The sequence below is a fragment of the Anarrhichthys ocellatus genome, unplaced genomic scaffold, assembly GCF_004355925.1.
Source record: "Anarrhichthys ocellatus isolate YVR2014 unplaced genomic scaffold, GSC_Weel_1.0 scaffold7, whole genome shotgun sequence".
Taxonomy (NCBI): domain Eukaryota; kingdom Metazoa; phylum Chordata; class Actinopteri; order Perciformes; family Anarhichadidae; genus Anarrhichthys; species Anarrhichthys ocellatus.
This window is the reverse complement of record NW_022280037.1, coordinates 1,453,365-1,476,617: the sequence shown is the minus strand read 5'-3', so window position 1 is coordinate 1,476,617 and position 23,253 is coordinate 1,453,365. Positions and strand designations below refer to the sequence as shown.

Below are 23,253 nucleotides of genomic sequence, written 5' to 3'. Positions count from 1 at the left end.
TCATTCTGCTCTGGAGTGGGAGGGGTACAAATCAATCAGCCATGTGTATTAAAGTAGCAATCACTCTACTGCACGTTAAAGTCCTGCCTACAAATTTTTACTTTACGTTAAATAAGTGTTAGATGGAAAATAAGATCCAATAGTAGATGGTTAAATTGTCGATACATTAACGTCTAAGCACCATTTTAGTGTTGTAGCTGGCCCAGGTGGTGCCACATCTATCTAATTTATATAGTTCTTGGGTATTTCAATCACAATTGGCTGTTTTACAAAAAACAAAGAAAGATTGGATATGGACTAATATGGCCACTATAGATGAATAGAAACATGCCTTTATGGCCTCCCTACATCACTCATCTGTCTTTCTCCAGTTCTGCTTCGTCCTATCTTCTCCTTTCCCACACTGCTCTGTCTGAGCTTTGCCTTCCTGTCCAGTTCTGTTGTAATCTCTCCCGTCTAGTATTGTTCTTTGTCCTGCTCAGTTTTGCTCTGCTCTGCTCTGATCCAGGAAAGGGCTGTTAGCCAGAGGCTGATAGATCCCTCTGGCAGCAGAGTGGATGGGAAACACATGGCCAGCCTTCACTCAGCTCAAAAACAACTGCTTGAACCCAGCTTCCCGATGGAAAACTTCTACAGAACATCATGCTGAAACTTGGCAGGACAAGTCTCAATCCAAATCTGTGGAACAGGCCTATTGTTGTACTGAGGATTGGGTTTGCACAGGCGGCTTTATGTTCATAGAAAACGTACAATATGTTTGTGCACTATGACCGGCCAATCTGTGACCTAGTATTGCAAAAGTCCTTTTTCTGTTTGTACATTGTATGTGTGTGTTTGTGTGTGTTTGGTAGTGTGTGTGTGAGAGTGTGCGTGTGTCTGTGAAGTTGAGAGAATATGAAAATATATAGAACCAGACCGAGTGAGATTTACCTAAAGTACAAAGATTAGTACAAAGAAGTACATGTAAAAAGATTTGGATGATATTTCAAATTTTATTATTGATGTTACATCTGATTGTCGACATCTGCACATCTATGTGTAACTGATGCATCTATTCATATTTATTTATTGAGTTATGGTAATCATTTCCATTTTTGCTCACAGCATGTAATGGGGACTTTAGGCTTGGTTACAGCTGTCTTGGCCAATTGTTTCCACACAGGAAACGGCACAGTGGGCGCCTGGGCCTGAGTGTGATGAGTTTATGACTCTGAGTGTGTGTGTGTGTGTGCGTTAGTACCTGTTGTGGCGGTGGTCGAGGCTGCAGGTAGGGGCTCTGGGTCTGGCCTGGAGGGGTCTGCTGAGGGGGGCTGAAGTACGGAGGGGTTCCCTGCTGCCCCGCCTGCTGCTGCTGCTGCTGCTGGCTGTAGCCCCCCATCCCCTGCTGGCCATATGGCGCCACCTGCTGAAACGACCAATCACACAACGGTTAGAGGGGAGACATTAAGGTCAGGGCTGAGGTTGAAGCAAAACTTTCACTTTGAATTAAAAGTAATTCAGAGAGACTGTCAGGTGCAGTTAGTATAGGCATCACAGCCAGTCTTCCAACCTAAAGTCCTCTTGGAATAGTATGAAAAGAAAAACAAAAACATCCCACGTGGGCTTACACAAACTGGCTTCTATCCATTTTCCAATTCATCTGATTGTTCCTCCGCTGACGCTTTTAATTTAGCTCAGACCAGGCTGTCACCTGCCTCCCAGAAGTCCTCTGCCTAATGAACTCTCACTGCAGAAACCTCTAACTTTATGTCCTCCGGCTTGCCAAATGCATCCTCCCCTCTACATTATCTCTGTCTCGGTCAGCTCACAGATGGGATGAGGTGTGTTGGATATTACCGCTGGCCCGTCCCTGGCCGTAGCCCCTAATGAGGGACACATGGATGAGCCGGGGCATTCCAGAGCAGTGCAGTTAAAAAACGAACTCGTGAGGGCGAAGCCATGCCAAGTGCCAATGCTGCATTACACGGTGGTTACGAGAGAGAATGTGAACAGGGAGTGTGTGTAACAAGCTGGCACCAATACAGTCTAAATCCCTCCTTGTCGTTTGTTATGACTACAGACAGCACCAGGTGCTCCTCACTCCTCTAAGGATTTCCTGTGGAGGCTGGGGTTTTCTCATTCACACAGATACACACAAACACACACACACACACACAGGCCGAGAGCAGACTATTAAACAACATTTATGACCACTGCCGAAGCCGTTTGACAGCACTTTTCATGTCATATTTTTTCCCCATCATGTCGCTCTGCTTTTTTATTTAATGTCGACCAAAAGTGCTGCCACAAACTCATTAAACAAGCACACAGGCTGTAATTTGGGGCGTGTGCAAAGCTAGTCCACCTCCAGCCTTCGCCCCCGAGTCCTAAACTTCGAAATGTCCCTTTAAATCTTCCTTGGCAGGCTTGGTAGAGTAAGACTCTCTCAAACTCAGAGTGATTTATATCTCAAATGACGGTATTATAGGGAACTCCGACGTGATGGAACTTCTACACTACAGTCTTGTCAGATCAAAAGCAGAGAGCACACATCCAGCGTTGTAGTTTTACAGCGACCGTTATGAGTGAGAAAAAGTCAGTCATAAAAGCCCTGTTGAAACTGGTGGCTGGTGTAAAATACAGTGAAATCTGATCCGGCTGCAGAGGGCAAGTGGAGATTAATATGTTTGAAATAGTTTTCAAGAGTAACTTCCTTTGAGTGGGTGTTAAAAAAGAAATCTTCTCTCTCTGCTGGCAGAAGCTTTTTGACTCTCTGAATAGAGATGATTGGACAATGTAGAATATTTTTCACTTCAATGGAAATTTGATTAGAAAGGACAGGTCTGTGAGTGCGGTGTGTGTGTGTGTGTGTGTGTGTGTGTGTGTGTGTGTGCGCTCAGAGTGTGAGAGTGTCATTAGGCCGATGAGACAGACAGACAGGGTGAGATCAGTCTAGCTGGCAGAGGGGTTAATAGCATGGCCCCGCTCATGCCAACAGCACCACTGGATTCATTACTGTCAGCCGGGGCAACACACACACACACACACACACACACACACACACACACACACACTCACACACACACAGACTCTCATACCAATGTACTCAAATGAATGTACGTGAATTCAAGTTGTCTGTATATTATGTAGAGATTTGTTAAAGTGAGAAAGACAAAAAAATGCTCTCTCTCTCTCTCACACACACACACACACACACACACACACGTCATTAGATGTGGATCAAAGCCACTCTGACAAATCAGAAGCAACTCTATCCTGTGATCAGTGATTACAGGCTGTGTGTAACACAGTGGGTCTCAACTGGAACACAACTGTTCTGGGATTGGCCAGGATTAGGTCGCCATGGAGATCGAGACCAGACAACCGTGGGTGGGTTTCTGTCTCAGACAAATACAACGACAGGCAGACGGACGGATCTGTGCAGACAGCGGCAGATAGGCAGAGGAACAGATAGATAGACGTATAGGCAGAGAGGGAGACGAATCACACACAACCGGGTCAGCAGAGAATGGTTCTTTAGGTTTTGTGCCTCGTCTCGGTGCTAAAAATAACCTTGTTAGAAAGCATGAAAGGCTAATGAATAAATAATAAACTACACCAGTTTCTGTTGTCTGTAAAACTGCCAGTTTGAGTTGCGGAGATTTTATATGTAAAAAATACACCTGGGACACAGATAGCAAGCACGCCGGAACAAGAGAGCTTCAACACACCAATGTTACGTCTGCTGCCTCTCTTTGCTTTGTATCAGGATAAAGTGTCCCATGACTGACTGGCTGGGTAAAAATAAATGTGTAACGCTTATTGTATAATGTCATGCTATGTGATTCGGATTTTCGAGTTATTCAAATTCAAGAACTCTTGCTACAATCTGGAACCGCCGATTTACTGAGATTATACCTTTTTAACTAATTACAATTAGGCCTGCCGGGATAACTATTTTTGTTGTCCCAGAAATAATTGTGATAAACGATAGTATTGTGATTTTAAGACCATTTTATGCCACTGATAAAAAGATAATAGAATAGCATAATAATGCAAGCGTGCCCTTTAAAAGAGCAATGAACTTTTAATTCTGGAGAATTTTCAGACATTGGAATGGGAGTGTGAAGAAAATATTAAAATGTATCAAATAAATAACCAAACCAAAACAATAAATTAAAAGGCCTCTGTTAACAAAAATGTGCAACATCGCAATTCCCAGCTCTCCTAAAGGCAGGGAAAACCCTGTTGTTTATTCTGGCATCATGTCGGCAAAAATATTGCTGACATTGTTATGTAAACAAAGACGCATGTAAACACAACGGGCAATATCGCGGTCAGCAACAACTTTTTTTTTTTCCTCCTCATTGTTGTTATACAGGTCCTTTTCAAGCTGCCTGTAGCTACTTTATATAGAAAAAGCTTTACAGGGGACCTTTAAAGAATGTCCATTTTCAGTGTATTCAAGAACACATACTGACAGATATGCAAGCTGGTGGACAGGCAATCAGGTAAGCAAGCAGAACAGACAGACACGGAGACAAAACGAAAAAACGAGGCAGAAATATCACCAGTCAGTCAGTCAAATAGGAAGAGAGACAGCAGGCAGACTGGAGGTCTAACAAGTATCAACCTGTCACCGTGGCTTTGGGAAGAAAGAAAGAGTCATTCAAATGCAGCTTCTGTTTGATCGCTGGGGGCGACTGTATGAATGTACTGTACCTACTGAGTACACACCAGCTCACTGAAAACGGATTCTCTTTGACTGAAAATATGCTTAGTGATAAACAGACTTGCTGTGCTGTTGCTTATACCAATACAAATAACTGCTGGAAGTAGAAAATAACACAATTCTCAGCCCTTTTCCTTAAACTCAGGTGTGTGGAAGCAGACAAAATAACTGTGATTTATCCGGAGTGCCTTGGCAGGCACACAGTGTCAAATAAATGTCTGTAATGAAATGACAACAGATGTGAAGTGCTGTAGGGAGAAATGGCGCAGAATAGACGTCCTGCGAAGCAAATAATTCACCATAAACTGCAGAAACAGTGTAAAGAAAACAAAAGCCTTGGCGGCATATTAAGATACAAAAGACACAAAACATTCACACAAACACTGAGAAAAACTCAATCAAAAATCTATCAAAACAAGTGTCATATGCAGAGGCAGACAATATTTTCCTGCTCCACAGATGGAGGGGAATAAATAGCCATGCTAACCATGGCAGCGGTGTGTGTGTGTGTGTGTGTGTGTGCACACGTCTGTGCCTTAAATCAGCCGTTTAAAAACCTTGCTTGGAACAAGGCACTGCTTGTAATTCAATTGGGCCAATGAGCAATAGACAGGAATCTTCATAATTCTGCCGAAGTGGTGTTACGGCTGGCTGGCAACCGGGACCAGAGGTCGCCCATTTTGAGTGACAGATGGACTCAGCCAACCAGAGAGCTAACCAGAGCCACCACCCCGACCACTGAACACACACACACACACACACACACACTGACAGGCATGACAGGCGCACACAGGCAGCGCAGCAGCATTAGCATGCTATCATGCTAGTAGGCCACCACAAGTTGAACTAAAAATAAGAAACACTGTAGGGGTTACACGTAATAAAGAGTCAGACGAGCTGACAAAGACTGAAACAGACAAGAGAAGCAACATAAAACATGATAGAGACACATGAAGAGATCTAGAGACGGCGGCAAGGGAAAGTGTTTGGAGAGACAGAGATGGAGAGATAGGCAGAGGGGAGATAGATGAGGGGTGTTACAGACTGAGATACGTAGAGGGATGGATAAAGCGATGCTTCGCGCGATAAAGTCAGAGAGAGACGGATACAGACGGAGAGATGTGTGGAGTGAAAGGGGCGACACAGACAAGTGTAAAAGAGAAGCAGAGGAAGGAAGGATTGAAGGAAGGAAGGAAGGAGGGAGGACAAGTCTTACAGGAGGGATGGGGCAATGTTAAGTAATGATGAAGACGAATGGAGACAGGAAGGGAACGTGAAAGAGCTTCAGTGGAGCTTCAAGTTCTTTTATACTCACACCATTTGAGGAACGTATGGGAGAGGAAGGATGGAGAGGCAGAGACGGATAGATAATATAGATCACCAGGTGAATGGAATTCACTAATTACCTTTAACGAGCAGCCATAGATTGAATAGCAGCAGTGGTTTGAGGTCTGACGGCTTCACACTAATTTGAATCAGGTGACAAAACTGAGAATACTGAAAACATAAAAATAAAAAAATCTAACTTAATTTTGTTTTTGTCTTGTATTTTTGAGTGTGCTGCCGATGCACATTGTTGTCGCACAGCTCAAGACAGATCTCAAAAAAAGAAATAAAATAGAAAATACTTGAAAACCATTGGCATGTGCATGTATTGTATACTTCTTAGTGTATAACACAGTACAATTTACAGTAACTACTGCAACAAACAGCATACTACAAATATTGTTAAATATATTAGCTAATCATTTCCATAATACAGTGTTTTAGCAGATAGGAATCTATATAATAATCTACATACTTTGCCATTTTTGTCTGAGTTTACAATGATACAGCACAAGACCGCTGCTGTCATCCGTCAAACTGTAATGTTTTTGTTTTTTTAATGGACTGAGAATTTGTGCAATGCATTACGGTAAAATGGTGCCCTTCAAGTGCAAACTCAAAAATAGAGCCGGGTCAGTATGCAAACTGGTGTCTTTGGCTTGACCGAGAAAAACCCACTGCTGTTTGACAAGTGGCCCTGATCTTTACAGATGGAAATGCCCAAACAGGCAGTTAATAATACAATAATAATACAAAGAAATAATCAAACATCCCTGCAGTGATGGTAGGGCACGCCGATGACAAGACTAGACAGGATACACTGTGAGCACTACACTTTATTTATATCCAGTACAGAAACTGATGGATGCTGTAACACCTGCTTCGCTAACATTAGCATACATGACACTAAAAGCCCAACGTCATCAATTCAAAGAGACACTTTTATATATAATCCTTTCCAAGTTTAATTAAGTAACTGGGCACCGAGCTAAACACATCTTTTATCAGTTGGACTAAATCATACAAGGATGGATATTGATCAAGAACTGTTGTTACAGCATATTATGTGTTTGTCCCAATGGCAGCTATTTTTCTCAAGCATTTCTTTGCATATGGTAACAAGTCTTCTTCAACAATGGTATATGTGAATATACAAAAGACATAAAAAACGAATAATTCCATTTGTACAGAGTACAAAATGTTTTCCTATTCAGACACTGCAGCAGTTTAGTGAATCTAAAAGCCAACTTAAAGACATATAATCAAAGGAGATTTCAGCGAGGGAGCGCAGCGGGGAAACAGTGAGGGAGAAATAGCAGTGTTGACAGATCTGTCAGTCAAAAGCAGGAAGTATACCGCTATCAAAATAACTGACAACTGTGGCAGTCGCCTCATCTATTTCTCGAAAGCTTATTTGCATTAAGTGGCTGGAGCATTTAAATGATCCAACTGAAACATCTGCCAGTTGACCTGCATCTTTCTTTTCCTCTCGCGGTCTCAGCTATCACGCCTTAAAATCTCTGCCCGTAAAACAAGACCTGGTTTTTAAAATAGTTTAGATATTGAGAAAATACGTATAAACAAAAAAACAGTAAAAAAAAAAGTTACGTCTTGGTTTTATAAGAAATGCGGGGCATTGAGACAAAGACTTGACTAATAAGCCTATAATGCACATTTCAAGGACAGGTTGGAGGAATAAATAAATAAATAAATGTTTCTGATAGTAGGGCTGTCTATAGATAAAGCATAAGAATTGATCTACTTTAAATGAATAGTGGTAGTGAATGCATCCTTTTTGTCCTTTTGTTTGTGATATTTTCATGAACTTGTATTTATAGGAAACATTTTTTCTATAAAAGATTAGACTTGTATCATTATAGAAAAATATTATTAAACAAATGTCTATTTCTTTTTATCCATACAAAACACATTTTCATTTATATTGTATGGATCTTGTATACGAGTTGTCTCATTTAAAGAATATTTTTCTTATTATTGACGCGGCTTTAGTATGAGGATGCTTTTGTGTCATGCTGTGAATTTGATGCCGGATGACAATCCATGGCCAAAATATTGCATCTCCAATACACTTATTGTGTGGAAATTATATATTGCGATATTGTTCTGAAATGTTGAAATGTATTTAGCTTGACTTCATCTTCCTGCAGGTCTGCCTACTGGGTGTCTATTAGATAACACTCAGTTTGTCACTGAAGCAATGAAAATGATTATAATATTACAATAAGCTCTCGTTATTCAGCGGAAGTCAAGATGTTTCAACCATGGGGCCATCGCTAAGAACCCTGCATACGCATAATGAAAACAGGATAGTGGCTGATAGTGTGGTGATGAGATCAGCCGCTCACAGCCGATACCACGTGCACTCGTCTTTTGTATACAGAATGAGATGGGAACGAAGGTGAGTCCCTTAATGAAATGTGAGGCGTCGGAGGGACGGATCAGCATCAACACGCTCATGATTAAACATTAGGGGAAAGAAGAGGGGATGCATCACCGTACTCCTCATCGCCCCCCCCATCCCCATCCCCAAGGTGTCGGTGCTCTCCGCCGCTCTTTTCCTCTCTTTGATATCTCCTTCTCTTGCTCCTCCCCCTCCTCATACATTGGGAGGCCCTTGACACCTCGAGGAATGAGCTGCCCCTGGAGGCCCGGGAGAAAGAGTGAGGGACAGGAGGAGTGATACGCAGGTCTCTCAATCGTCACGTGCCAGAACCTAGATACTACACGTCAAGCCAAGGCTACATATAAATAGACGTTTGTGGCCAATTTGAAGACATTCCCACGAGGAGTTCCTGAGATATAGGGTCCGACTGACGGACGGACAGACAGACGGACGAACAGACAACCTAAAAAAACCTAAATGAGTCTCTGAGGCTTAGATAGAGAGAAACGCCACTACAGCTGCAGATCAATTTGCTGGTATTTCTTTTCTTTTTTTTGTATGACGCATGGTGCACTTCATATACCGCAGGTTTTTTTTTTATTCCCAAATGAAAACACAAGTCTGTCTATTCAAAAATTGTGACTTATCGACCTGGTGATAACATCAACATCGAACTGACGGCGAGTAGAAGCGAGCGAGATAGTGTATCTATCGACTGTTAAAGACACACAGGCGTGTTTTTCTATATTTTCATCTCGGATCCCTTTCTGAAGACTGCCAAACGCTGCTCTCTGCCCCCCCCCCGCCTGTCTTCCTTTATTTTTCCGTCTCTCTAATTCTCTCGTTTCTGCTCACATCATTTGACGGCTGGCTGCGACTAGCGGTGCCTGTGTTGTTCCAAGCAGAGCCGTAATGGAGACATTTGGAGAGGCAGAGCAGGGCAGGTTAATGCTCTCTGTAATGTGTGTGTGAACAGCGATTTATTTTTTATTTTTTTTATTTTTTTTGTGCGAGAGGCTCTGGGCCCCGTGCCACCAGCTCCAAATGTTTTCCCCCTACTAAACTCCTGACCCCAATCTGTGGCCAAGAAAGACAGAGGAGAGAAGGGGAAATTGAGAGAGAAAGAGAGAAGAAAAACAAATGCCATTCATTTTAGGGGGTCAGAAATGGATCTGAATGAGTGAGGGGAGACAGGACGTGAGACTGGTGAACAGATCATTGATCAACTGAAATGCTTCTTGACACAGAATTTCTCAATGTTTACATTTACAGTGGCGAGTAGGCCGCTTTTTACTTGAACTCAAACATAATTCTGTCTTGACAGATAGAAAACAATCATCAATGAATTACAAATGGGGGGGGGGGGAGGAGGCTAGTGACACACGTAAACAAAACAATTTAGCACAAAAGTGCCCCTAAATGTCCTTTCGAACAAACCCTTTTGGCCCCAAAGCCAAATTTTTTTTTTTTTGTTTTTTACCGCTCGCTGTGATGACAGGCTCGAACTTGTGCAGGAGTCATGTCAATTACATCCGAACAGTGAGGATGGAGGGAGGGAGAGGAGGGAGTCGGGCTTCGAGTTGAAACACGCTTGTTCGCCATTAGCGGTCGACGCGGCGCAGGAGATTATACTCATATTTCCCCTCTCCTGTGAAATACAGGCCGTCTTTATTTGGATGCTGACAGTGTGAGGTGCCGCTGTGTTGACATCACGGATTGTCGAGTTCCTTCAGGTCAGTGTGCGTAAGTCTACATTTGGTGCCACCAAATTGAGGGGCTCTCTCCCTGCGCTCACACCATTATGAGGTATTAATTCAAATTCATGATCATTAGAATTATAGTGCATTATACTGAGAGGTGTTTCTATTATTTTGTCCACTCCATTTATATCAATGAGGGTAGGCTGAATAACAGAAACACCTCTCTGTGTAACGCAGTACAGTTCAACAGCACCACAGACCTCCAGAATGACCACAGATAGCTGAATGAACACCTCTCTAATTTTAGCTACCGGAAAAACTGGAAGCATACATTGCGGTACGATCATTAAACGATAAACTCAGCACCATGTTGCCATTTATCACCTAAAAGATCTATAAACTGTATTGGCCGAAATATAAGATCATGTTTTACACACTCTCTCTCTCTCTCTGTCTTTCTCCGGTGGTTGTGAAGTAAAACAGTAGTTACTTGAACGCAACCCAACTTTCCAAGAGATGTTTGGTCAACACAAAAGAAGCAAGCTAATGATGCTTCTCTTGAGGTGGTGTCATGGAATATAAAATATGTAAAGGCCACAGTATGCTTCCGGTGTCTTATGTGAAGACGATATTTGTTTACCGGATTTATCTTCCTGCATTTAGAACTTATCTTTAAAAGCTGTTGCAAAAGGGTAAGGGTGATGTTAAAATTCACATCGACTTATATTCAAGACAATACAGTATGTATAGACTTTGAAGTTAGACTCCATAGAAATGTCTTCATCTTCTCATGGCAATCTAACACCAGATGTATGTATGTGAGCGATACACAGTGGATAAATTGAGGTCACACCTTGATCTTGCCAATCTATGCCTTCTCAGATCTGTTTTCAAATGTTGATGGCGTGTCACGTCTCTTCACTTCTCCGTTCTACAAATGAAGCCCGGGGAAAGGAAAAAAAAAAGGAAGCAGACTTGACCTGTGTAAAAATCTATCTCTAATCTGAAAGAAAACTGAGATGAATTCTCTGTGAGCCAATTAGAGCAGCGACTAATCCCCCTAGTAACTCGCAAAAAGACGTAAAGCATCCCTTTCTTTTCCCTCCCTTCCTCGCTCCCTCCGTCTCGCTCCACTTTCATCTCTGTGCTCTTTTATCTTATCAATAGGCACATATAGAGCACTGCAGACGCCGAGCCCGGATCCTTCAAAAACACTCCATTTGTGACGTTTTACACCGATTGCCTGCATTCAAACTCTTAAATCATATTAAATTCCACCATCACTTCACCTTGCTTTGCTCAAAAAATGATGGAGTCTGCAGCCCATACAACTAATGCAACCGAACACAACTGACAGCTGGGTTTGTAATTTCACTAATAGCTCACAAAAGTCACAGAATTTACTGATGTGGGTCCCATTCTGTGTTCTGCCATCTTCCTTTACGTTCGATCTAGCATACACACACTTTACATTGATATAATTGATAGTGTTGCTTCGACTGGTCTGTGATACGGGAGGGGGGTTTTCTCCCCCCCTTTCCAATTAATGGCCACGTAGCATCGTCTCCACGTGGCGTCTGATTGGCTGAGAGCCACTCCACAGCAGCAGGGTAATAAAAGTTACAAATGAGAGCAGGCTATTAGAGCCATTGACGTGCGTAGGCTAGCTTGCTAATTAATTGATCCTGAAACTTCATCTATTCTATAGCCATAGAGGAACCCTTAATTAATCAGCCTTTCCATATCGTTGTCCTCCTTTCGTTCCCTTTCTCTCTCCTTCTTTAACCCCCCCCCCCCCCCCCCCATTCTCTCTCTCTCTCTCACGTAAAAATGGAGTGCAGGTTTGGAGTTGTGGAGGAGACGGAAGAAAGAAAGTGTGTGTTGTGCGGGTGTGTATCTGCATGGCAGAGATGTGTACTTTGAACAGCGAGCCTCCAGTGTTTCAAGAGCCTTTAAAAAAAAAAAAGGGAGGGGCGTGACGAGTCTGGAGTGGTCCCCTTTGTACCCCCACCCCTCCTCTCCCTCCATCTTTCCTGGCAGAGGGGCTGATTTATTGGGGCTTCCCAGCCATCCGTCAGAGCAAGCAGCGCTGGCTGCATTAACCCCAGAGACAACTCTCAGCACCCGGGGCCCCTAAGTGCTTCCAAGTGGCCCTCGCTCGCCCCAGTGTTGAGGAACAAACCCCCCCCCCCCCCACACCACCTCCACCCACCCACACTAGCTCAATCGATGTCGTAAATTACCCATCTAACTCCCCAAAGTCGATAGTCTACAAGATGATGTTTGGACAGACAAGGATTTTTACAGCGTTTTATTCAAATGGAAACTATAGGGCACTATTTTCTGGCCATTGTAAGAATGCTCACAAATTAAGTTTTGATTATCAGTGTTTGTGTGTTTCTCAACTGGTAATAATGAAAAAGGACGGGCTAGATTGAGTCAAATGTTTACAAACGTACTGACCTGTTGTCTCTTGTGATTGTTGTTGGGTATCAAAAGGCCTCTCAATCAATAAGTCTTTTTCATGAGACATTTTGTCACAGCAGGAAAAACCACAGGTGTTGATAACAAAATGAACGAAGGCTGAATTCCATTTAGCTGCTTCGCTTTCCTTGGTCCTTGGCCTTTCTCACAGCACACATTCTGACAAACACATGGCGTGACTAAAAACATGAATGAGAGCTTCACTCCTTCCGGGTGTCCCAGTAAGCCATATCAGTGTGACAGTGATCCAGCACGCACAACACCGGGACCATAAAACTGAAGCAGCTAACTGGAACTCAGCCATCATTCACTTTAATATTGACACGTGTGCTTTTCCTACCGTAACATGTTAAAATGTCTTCTGTGAGAAAGGCCTATTCCGTTACAATACCACAAAACAAATACAATCTAAGTTAGTACAACTGAATTTAAATAAAAGCTTTATTGAGAGTCTACAACTATTTAAAAAAAAACAATACAATGCATTGTTAACAGTTGCATGACACTGGTTTTAATTTAGTGGTTTCAGCTGTTTTGAGAACCACTGTAAAACATGTTGTATTGCAAATGAAGTGAATAACAACACAGCAGAGCCATCTTGAAGTGTTGCTTATTATTTAGGAATGTACACAGCGTGCCCAGCTTAATAAGGCTTTTAAGACGGGCTTTTTAAGGAATACAGATGTATTCTTTTTCTGATCATTACTGAATACTGACGATTCCTGAAGAATAATCTTTAGAAAGAGAGCGTGACTTGTAAAAAAGGTTTACAACGCCGTGAAGGACAGCAGGCCTGTGAAGGAGTGGTGTGGTTTGTATGGACTGAACAGGCAGCAGGTCAGCCACAATTCCACTTGACTTTAAATGGTTGGCTTCTATTAAGTTGGCCCAGTGTGTAAGGAACAAACAGCCAACACTGGAAATGGTTTCTGTCTGACTTTTTGAAGAGTCAAAACACACACAATACTTCCTTTTTCAACTTCTCTCTCTCTTTCATTTTTCCGGGATATCTTTTTTTCCTCCTGCTCTTTCTCCCACTCCTTCACCCCTCCCCTCGTTTCACATCAAACACTAATGTTTCCTTTAAATTCCTTTTCCTCTCTGACTGCCAACTTTGAAATCACAGGAAATTACGCTAAGAATTGGCTTTTTTCTTCTTCTTTTTTTTTCAAATTCATTCCACTTCCCAAACAGACGCTTTTCTCGTGTGGCCTGTCATCCCCAAGACACCCGCCTCCCTCTTCTACTCCCTCCTCTTCCTGCTGATATGTTTGTTCTGGTTCCCATCACTCCACACACACACACACACACACACACACACACACACACACACACACACACACACACACACACACACACACACACACACCCGGATAGAAAAGGAGGCCATGAGGAGAGTACCTAATAGGTAGTGACTTTTAAGAATGTGTCACAGCGTGTGTGTGTGTGTGTGTGTGTGTGAGAGTGCGATCACGTCAGCGCATGTGATTGAAGAGGCAGAGAGAGCTCCAGACATTGAGCTTGAGGGCCTGAACAGGTAAACAAGGTCCCCCCCAGAAACAATGACTCAATCTGGACCGAAGGGTCACATACAGCCTCTGGATTACACACACAATGAGTGCCGTACACCAATAACTCTACCACTGTAAGCAACCAGATGAAGGTAACGGTTCAGTCAAAGTGTTTCTATGAACTATAGGAGAGGTCCTTGTGGAAGCTTTTAGCTTCCTTTCCCTCCTGCACAAGCTTTTTTTTCCCTGGCTACGTGGATGTGTCAATGCAGCATGTAGGCGTTAGTGTGTTTACGTATGTAAATGTCACTGTGCAGATATTACACCTTTTATACTGCTGTGTATTCTAAGGTGGAGACAAATATGCAGAAACAATAATAAATAGCTGAGTTGACATGATTTGTGGGCGTACACGTGCCACATAAATCCAAAACATTGTCCAGCTCAAAAGAATCCAGCTGGAGTATGTATATTCAAATTACACACACACAAAGAAAATCATTCAATGTGTTTTTCTTTTTTCTTTTTAGACATGCATCATCTCAGAGTCGTCTGACTCCATCCCACAATGGGGGTGAAATTAATTTAGTTTGTGGTGCTCAAAGCATCAAACAATGGTGTTGTCGCTGTTGCTCTGGATAATCCACCAACCCTACTATCAACTTTTTTCAGTGGTAAGTACTACCAATAAAAAACTGTTTACAAAGAGCTCTGTGGATTCTGGATACATATGTTGCTCTTGGATTTTTTTCAAATATTGGTTGTTTTTTTTATATTATTTTTGGGACATTGTATGCTTTTATTTGACAACAATAGTAGAGGGACGACAGGAAAAGAGGGAGGCCCCTGGCTTCGAAAGGGGGACGTTGTGTGTCGTAGGGGAGCCCTTTAGGGTAAGTAACAAATAATAACCTACTCTTCTATTAAAAAATCAAACACCTATTCAGGTGTTATTAAAATGATTGCAAGTGCATCCATAACATACTGTATATCTAAGCTGTAACAAAGACACATTTTGACAGCATATGTGTGAGTCTTCTGAAGAGGACGGAGGTTAGCGCCTACATATCCTATATTCAATGCCTCCACTGGAGGAAATACATGTATTGCTGTGGAGTTCTTATTTAAAATGAGTGGGGCTTAATTTTAGCTGGATTTAATCATAATAATGGCAGTCAAAGAGAACCTTTTGTTCCTCGGCTGAAACTCCCCCCACACACACACACACACAGTCACTCAGTCCCGGGGAAATCACAGAGATAGACGTACACACATATCTTTGTTGACGTCACGTTGCCTGGCAACATCCCAGCATGCTTGGCTGTGACAAGCTGAGGTCTCAGCCCCGAAGCGCAATGCATCATGGGGGGACCGTGAGTGCCGCGTCTTACATCACCCACAATCCCCCATGCTGATGCAGCCACAGTCAAGATGGTGAGAGTGATCTTTGCAGCTGATCCTGAGGCATTGTTTTTAACATCTGAGGTTAAGGAAGAGGGTGGGGTGGCTGATTTATCCTCCTCCAAACACAGCTGCAATCACGTCCATCCTAAGTGCAATTTGGTGCATCTTTTGATATGTAATAAACAGTCACTTTAAGACTGGATATACAGTACATTTTGCAGTACGCATCTGGGGCGTTAATTTTTAGCCCTCCCCGCTCCTCCCTGATCAGACCCCTGACCGCTTTTCAGTAGGTGAGGCTCATTACGCTCGTGTGAGAGTGTGGAATTAAACCTCCTCCTCCGAACTCATTACTGTGAGCTAGATTTCACCGGCTGCAGATCGGCAATGTGGTGGTGCTGCTGCTTTTAAAGCCAGAGCCAGATAATTAGAAACTTTAGAAGCACATTTCCCATGGCTATAGCCAGAGTGAACAACTAATTCTATTTGAACTAATTACCTTCCATAGCGCTTCGTTCGGGCTATGTAATACGCCCGAGGATTTCATCACAAAGCTGTACCAGGGATGTATTTTTGTGCGTGTTACTGTCTGTACGTCATTATGTGTCGGCATTACTCCCTGTGCACAGCCTGTCTTCACGTAGTCGCCGGCCCTCCCTCCCAAGTGTGTGTTTTTCAAACTGCAAAAACCCCTGAGCAGGCTCAATAATGCTTGTTTTTTGGAGCATGTTGACATCATCAAGACGCGTCAGGTTGGGTAATGACGTCTATCATGAAGGCTTCCTGTTAGGAATGCAGAGCACAATGTCACCAGTGAGAAAAAAAATATGATGGGAGTAAATTGTGTAGCAAGACACTGAACCTTCTGGCAATTAATGTGATTTTTATTCTTTTTTTTTTGTGGTATTGTGATAACGGTGTGCATAATAAGTTCTGGCTTCAACCTACACCTTTTCGGCTATTACTCATTATGGTATTGTAGCTTTTTAAGCTGTTCATTTGAGTATTTATTAATTTATTGTACCAATTACAGTATATATATTTAACTATATGCAATCATTATTATTTTTATTATTATCATTATCGTTATTATTACAAACACACATCGCCTGCAATAGTAAAAACCCACACAAAAATGAATACATTAATAAAATGTGACAAAGCTCCTCCAAAGCCACAAAAGACATTATACAACTGCTGTATAATGTTGTTTTCCCTATTATGTGTGAACTAATCTTCATTTGTAAAATCCGCGTAGCATCCCTTTTACTCTTTGTGCACCTCACAGTATACCTAATTGTTAATGTCATCTCCATCCTCATGTTTTTATTTAAAATACTAAATATAAATCTTTATTGCATACGTGGAAATTGTAAGCGAGTCTATCTGAATATAAATATACTTTCTCTGCTACTGCATGTATGCACATATTTTAAGACAATGTAGGAAGGCTGTCTATCAGTCCATCTGTTTCCCTCCTTCTCTCTCTCTCTCTCTCTAGTCTTGCTATGTGAGGAAGCTCGCTCGCCCCAATAAGAGGTGTCCAAGTCCAGCTCAACAGACCAGACTCACTAAATATAGCAGGCAGTGACAGCAGGGGACACTCCCCCTCCTCTCGCTGTGGCGCTCAGCAGTGCTGTTTCAATACAAACCACACTGATGGAACTAGAATGTCGCACAAACACACAGAAGAAGTTTGCTTTCTGCCAGAAAATTTGGGACACCCATATCAAGATCAACGCAAACGCATATATTTAACCCACACAGAGTGATGCACATACATACTTCCTCTGTATTTCTCCTTCCAACACACACACACACACACACACACACCCATTCAGTCCAAATGAGATTCGCTTAGGACTCAATAAAGCAGACAGAAGCCCTATTGTTTCCAACACAGGCCTATTGCGTCGCACAGAGAGACTGTGACGTGGGCCGGCTGTGCTGCATCTATGTTTACCACACAGAGAGCATTCCACAAACACACAATTAAAGAGACGTACAGGCAAAAAAAATAAAACAAGCATGCGCACACACACACAGTACAGAAGCATACAGAAAATACATAATCAAGCATTCAAGCGCTCCGTCAAACAAGCATGACGAATGAACACGCTCACATACGCACACAAACCACACGTACACAGCATCAAACCCATCCCGCTCCAGTGGGACTCTAATGTGGGAACTGAGTGATGAACGGGAGTGACACCACCACCACCACATGGCAGGGTGTGAGATGTTCTGCCTGGTATTTTAGGCTGCTTCTCAAATTGAACATGCCAAGCCTTCGGGGGGGAAAACCGGTGGAGAATGTTCACCATGTCCAACAGTAATATGGCTTATAACACCAGCTACAATATCTGGATCAGCACTGCAGAGCTGAGGGGGCTGACTCATTCATGAATTACACATGCAAAAAAAACCCGTAGCGTTTGGGTTTGTTGACATACCTGCTGTTGAGGATACTGCATCCCGCCCATGCCCATTTGGCCCCTCCCCTGCATGCTCATTGGATATCTGTGTGGAGGAGGTGATGTGTATGGCTGACTAGGAGGGTAAGGCCCGCCCCCTGGCTGCTGTGGGGTGGAGTAAGGATTGTTGGCCATGCCGTACAGCTGCGAGCGCTTCATAGCCATGAAGTCCATGGAGGACACCTGCAGAGGGGAAAAAGAGGGATGAATGTTATGTCGTCAGCATTTCTTTCCTGGCTAATATCTTACGTTCATTCACGACGGTGCATTGTGATTGGCTGAGAGTCATGCGAACAAATTCATCCAACATATGCCAAGTTGGACGGAAGACCACTTAGTGCACACACTCCAAACCACAGGCACCATTGATTTATCTTATAATTGCACAGCAAGTGGAAGCCTTAAATTAATGTCTACAGGTCCTAAATGAACTACAACTGGAAGTAAGTAAGCAAAGACGCTTATTGCTTAGCTATCGAGAGCAAACTTTGCTGGAGGAGGGCCAACATATAATGATTTAATTAAAACCTAAAGATTGTCTGTGTGTTTTAATGTCTGAAAGGGTTTTGAAAGTGTTGTAAATGTTGTTTAAAGTGATGGGAAGCAATAGCAATAAAAACTCTATGGCCTCATTCCCACAACCACAGCCCAGCAGTGCCAGTAATCGGCGTACAGCACTCCCTCTCGCTCGCTTGTTTGCATGTTGTTTGCTTAAAGAAAAAGAAAAAAACTGGCAGAAACACTGATAACTACATCTGAGTTTACGCTCTGTCTGAATTCAAATAGGAGAACGAGTGAGGGTTGAGAGTCTGGCAGGGACTCAAACACTGCATTACCATTGTGACGAGGCATTTCAAGTTTGCAAGTTTGAATCCCAGGAGGGAATTCGGGGCAGTGAAGCACTCAAAGTACCTGCTCTCCAAAGCTACACCTTGGGAGCTGGCTTCTTAAACACACAAAACAAAATCAAAGAGAAGATAGAGAGGGTGTCAAGGGCGATTTATTCCATTGTAAGTATTTCAGAGCCTTTTCACAGGTTGTATGGGTCTCAGTGAGCCATTGGAAAATTCCGGTACAGTGCGTCAGGCTAATGCTAATCCGTCACCCGTAGCGGCGTGTTTGTCTGCTGGGCAGATAATGTGGACTTCTTCTATCTTCCCGCTCTCCTCTCATGCGTTCTCACTTTTGTCTCCGCCGTGCAGGATCATGTGTGATTTATGACATTTTGTTCCTACTGTTTCTTACACACGCACACACACTTTCACTTCTCCTCTCTCATCTCCAAATACCTCCCCCCACCCTCCTCCCTCCTCAGTTCCCTCTCCTCTTCCCAACTCAATATCACCTCGTCTAGTGTGGAGGAGAAATTGCTGTTGCCTCATATTGCCAGGCTAATATCAAGAAGACATGTCAGGGGATGGCAGCACTTTATTCAGCAGGTTACGTGCGGACGGTTACGGCGCTCTAGCTTTAAAGTGGTTTTGTCTACTGAGGCATGTGCGTGGAGTACATTGGACTATTTCACAGAGTGCAGAAGAAAAAGAGAGAGAGTGTGTTATGGTAGGGAGAGAGAGGGAGAAAGAAAGCCAGAGAGAGAGAGAGGAATGAATACTCTACGGTGTCTAAAAGTTGTTTCACAGCGTGGAGGTATGTGGGTGTGTGTGAGGAGAAGGGGTTACCCCTGCATCACAAAGATCTCGAAATCCACGTGTGTGTTAATGCGTGTTTGTGGTCACATACTATACTCTTTACTTTGCCCTCCTACATGTTTGAAACTACTAATAAGAAAAGCATTCCCTACGTTGCCGAAGCAAAAGTCACAGAGTGCACCAGTGGTATTGATCTAAAATGAAAAATGTAACCACCGCACAAAACTGACATCTCATCTGACAAAATGATTGCCAGCACTAGAGTAAAGCACATTAGGGAATAATTAAAGTTATGAGCCACTGTGGTTTGAAACACGTATAAAAATGTTTTGGATAGAAAAATCATTTTGTATTTTTGAAATACTGATGGATGAACTTCAAGAAGCAAAATTTGTTCCTTATTGGATTTCTTTTTCGAAGAAGAAGAAGAAACGATCCGGAATCATCATATTATTTGTCCCGGCTCCTTATCGCAGTAAGACGATGAAGAGCCTGACTGAGCAGGGACGAGAGCGATCTAATAACTTAATTCAGGCTGCAACTGGAATAGATTTAGTCCTTTAGTGCATCTGAGCTGAGCTGAGCATTAAATACTTAAACCAACTGAATATCAAAGGAGAGATTTGTTTAAGAGTGTCTTTTTAAACTGACTCTGGTCATACGCTTCTAATGCAGCAATAATGGTGTTTTCTCAAGAGCGGAGGGCAACACATGACCTGTTAAATGCTCTCAGAACACGCCGCAAGCCAGACACACACACGCACAGGTCCACTAAGCAATATCTGCAGCGAAAGGGCGACGCTCTCCAGTTTTTGAAAATCCAGGGCACTGTGCCACACATGATATGGGACACCCCCCCCCCCCTCCCCCCCCAGCTCCATCCAGTTCCCCAATCCATCTCGAGAGGTCCTCCATTTGCCAAAAATGCTGAGCGCAACACAAGTAAATCCCCTCACACGGCTGCCAAGTGTAAACACACGTTTATAAAAAAAAAAAGTAACTGCTGCCCTTTAGAAAAGGCACTGGTCAGAGAAAATAACTTCAGAGTTTTGGGAGCTGAGAAGTGGACGCTGGATTAAATATACACACACACACACACACACACACACACGTGCACAGAAAGGTGTATTAGCAGAATCCTGCACTGGCTCTCACTGTTGATCTCTCTCATCCCTCAATAATTCTCAAATAAAACAGCCACAATAAAATGATATAGAGCTGTCTAATACATTGGTCCATCTTCCACACATGGCATTATCCACACCTGTCCACTGAGGCGGAAAAAAAATTGGGTATTCTCCGCCTCCCCAAGTGGAGCCTCATATCTGCTCTCATGACAAGTTCCACTAAATGAGATTTCAGCCCACTGCAGCCTCTTCCTAGAGATATGCCCACCATTTCCCCCACACCACCAGGCATAAAGAAAAAGACAACAATTCTTGACAAATTGAAAGATTTTATTTTTTTTCTTCCCTCGGAGAAATGGCTTGTACTTAGGAAAAAAAAAATTATGAATATGACACGTAGTGAATCGTGTTTGCGCCAGAAGGGACAGCAGATAAAAAGGGAATACGCAGAAATTGTTTTTTTTATTCTCTTCAAATGTGTTTTTCACTTTTGTTCATCTGGGTATGCCATTCAATGGAGGAGGGGGAGGAGGCATGGGAGACAATAGTAATTCAACTGCTAAATTTAAAATTCAATTTATGAACTCCTCTCCAGCGCTGACTTTCGTGAGCTTTTTTTTTTTTTTTTTTTTTTTGCAAAACAAAGCCATTAAACAGAACATGGGTGAAATTACTGTGGGGTGAAACCTGCTAAATTGCTTTTCTGAGCTCAATCGACAACATTTTTATGTTGCAAAAAATGATTGTATTTTTTCTCGCTTTAATGTGCTAAGTTGTTAATCAGAAAGAGACAAAATGCTCGACACAAAAGGCTTGGATATGTGGATTATGAGACGCACACTGGGATCAAACAAACATAAAACAATATTGGTAAATGGTTATTATTCCAATTGCATTTTGAAAGCGGGAATTCTTTTTAAAAATCTTCTGATTTATCGGCCGTGGTGAATGAACGTGTTCGAATGGGGCTGACACACACACACACATGCACACACTCTTACACACTGTGTCCCTGTGGCTACTGCTACCCTTGTCCTTCACACCAGATGACCACATCATCACCTGTCTGCATCAGCCCTTCGTTTCAGTTATTTACAACACACAGAGGAAACGGTGGCAGGGACAGTCTCACCCACTTAGCAGGTGTAGTAACAACACAGTGAGATCAGTGTTGCTATGTATCAGCCTTTAGTGTTTCCACTAAAATCCACTGGGGGGGTTTTTTCTGACTCAAAAACGGCCCGGTGGTCTTCATACAACCAACACTGTAATAAAAGATGGTCCTTCACATGTTCGTTATGGACTACAAGCTGCTTTATTGAGCGGCGGCTACTTCAGAAATAGTTTGAACCTCGAAAGAGCAGTTCAGTGAACTATTATGATCCGTTAAATCACCTGGTGGTTTAATGCTGTCTGGAACAACAGATCTTTTCTTGTTGGATAGGCATCGGTTCCTAAAAAAGACATCTCAGGCCCGAACAGCTACAATGAGTATTGGGGCTCTAAAGCTCATCGTAGCTTTGATACTCCCGAGTCTTCAGTCTGATGTACTGTGCAAAAATAGCAGGAATTATATCTTTCACCGATTATATTATAAAAACCTATTTGGCACTGGCGCAAATTAGTGCCATGTGAAAATGGTTCTGAATATAACCATAGAGAAACGCATCAAACCTGATTATGTATGAAAATTAGCCCCGAGATGCCTTTTTGGTATTGATTATCTTCTCTTTTTCTTGAAAGGACTAATGCTGAATGCTGGCTTTTATATGTGTAATGAAACCGCTTTAGCCCGTGTGCATTGTGTGAGGAGAAACAAATAAGGATAATTATTGTCAACGAATCCTCTTTATGCTCTGTGCCGCGTCTGTCTCTGGAGAGTCAACATGCTGCAGCCAGAGCTGGGTGGTCTGCCGGGACAATCAGCCTTGTCTTTTATGTGTTTTATTTATACCATGCAGCAGAGCACTCTCCAATTCCTATTACACTACGGGGCCGGCGATGCCTCGGCCTCCTGAAGAAAGCTCCGGGCTTGAAACCCTCTGCATCTGGGCCTACTGTTGCAAACAGAGGAAGAATGGAACAGGGTTGAAAGCGGAAAAGATGGGAGAGGAGGAGAGGGGGGGGGGGGGAGAAAGAGGAGAAGAGAGACTGCAGCAGTGGGCGAGTACAGATCGAGTTCCATATTAATGTGTGCAAATTCCCCCGCTCCTGCTGACTAAGATTAGAAAAATTAATTTCATGGATGCAGAGACAATACTGATGTCATCAAGCGGAGAGGAGAGGAGCAGCGCGCTGTTAACTCCTCCCTCCCCGGCCTCCATGAGGAATAGATCACTCTTTAGTATCGGCCCATCACTTCATTTCACTGGCAGGATTCAAGCAAGTTAACTCAATACTAAACGCCGACAACAACACACAGCACTTTGCCTTGACGGATCTTTCCTATCAAGTTCCCCC

The 23,253-nt window shown here is 42.9% G+C and overlaps 1 protein-coding gene across 4 annotated transcripts in view; it reads right to left on the bottom strand.

Annotated features, from left to right (window-relative positions):
* The window catches only part of arid1b (AT-rich interactive domain 1B), a 155,158-nt gene that overhangs the window by 111,191 nt on the left and 20,714 nt on the right, over window positions 1-23,253 (bottom strand). For 3 of the 4 annotated variants that reach the window (XM_031847226.1, XM_031847227.1, XM_031847229.1), the window contains exons 2-3: window positions 17,997-18,200; window positions 1,241-1,405 (exon numbers count right to left, since the gene is read on the bottom strand). In XM_031847226.1, the coding sequence (XP_031703086.1) occupies window positions 1,241-1,405; window positions 17,997-18,200 (369 nt within the window). The remainder of the gene's footprint in view (window positions 1-1,240; window positions 1,406-17,996; window positions 18,201-23,253) is intronic. The other variant, XM_031847228.1, reaches the window with a different exon arrangement.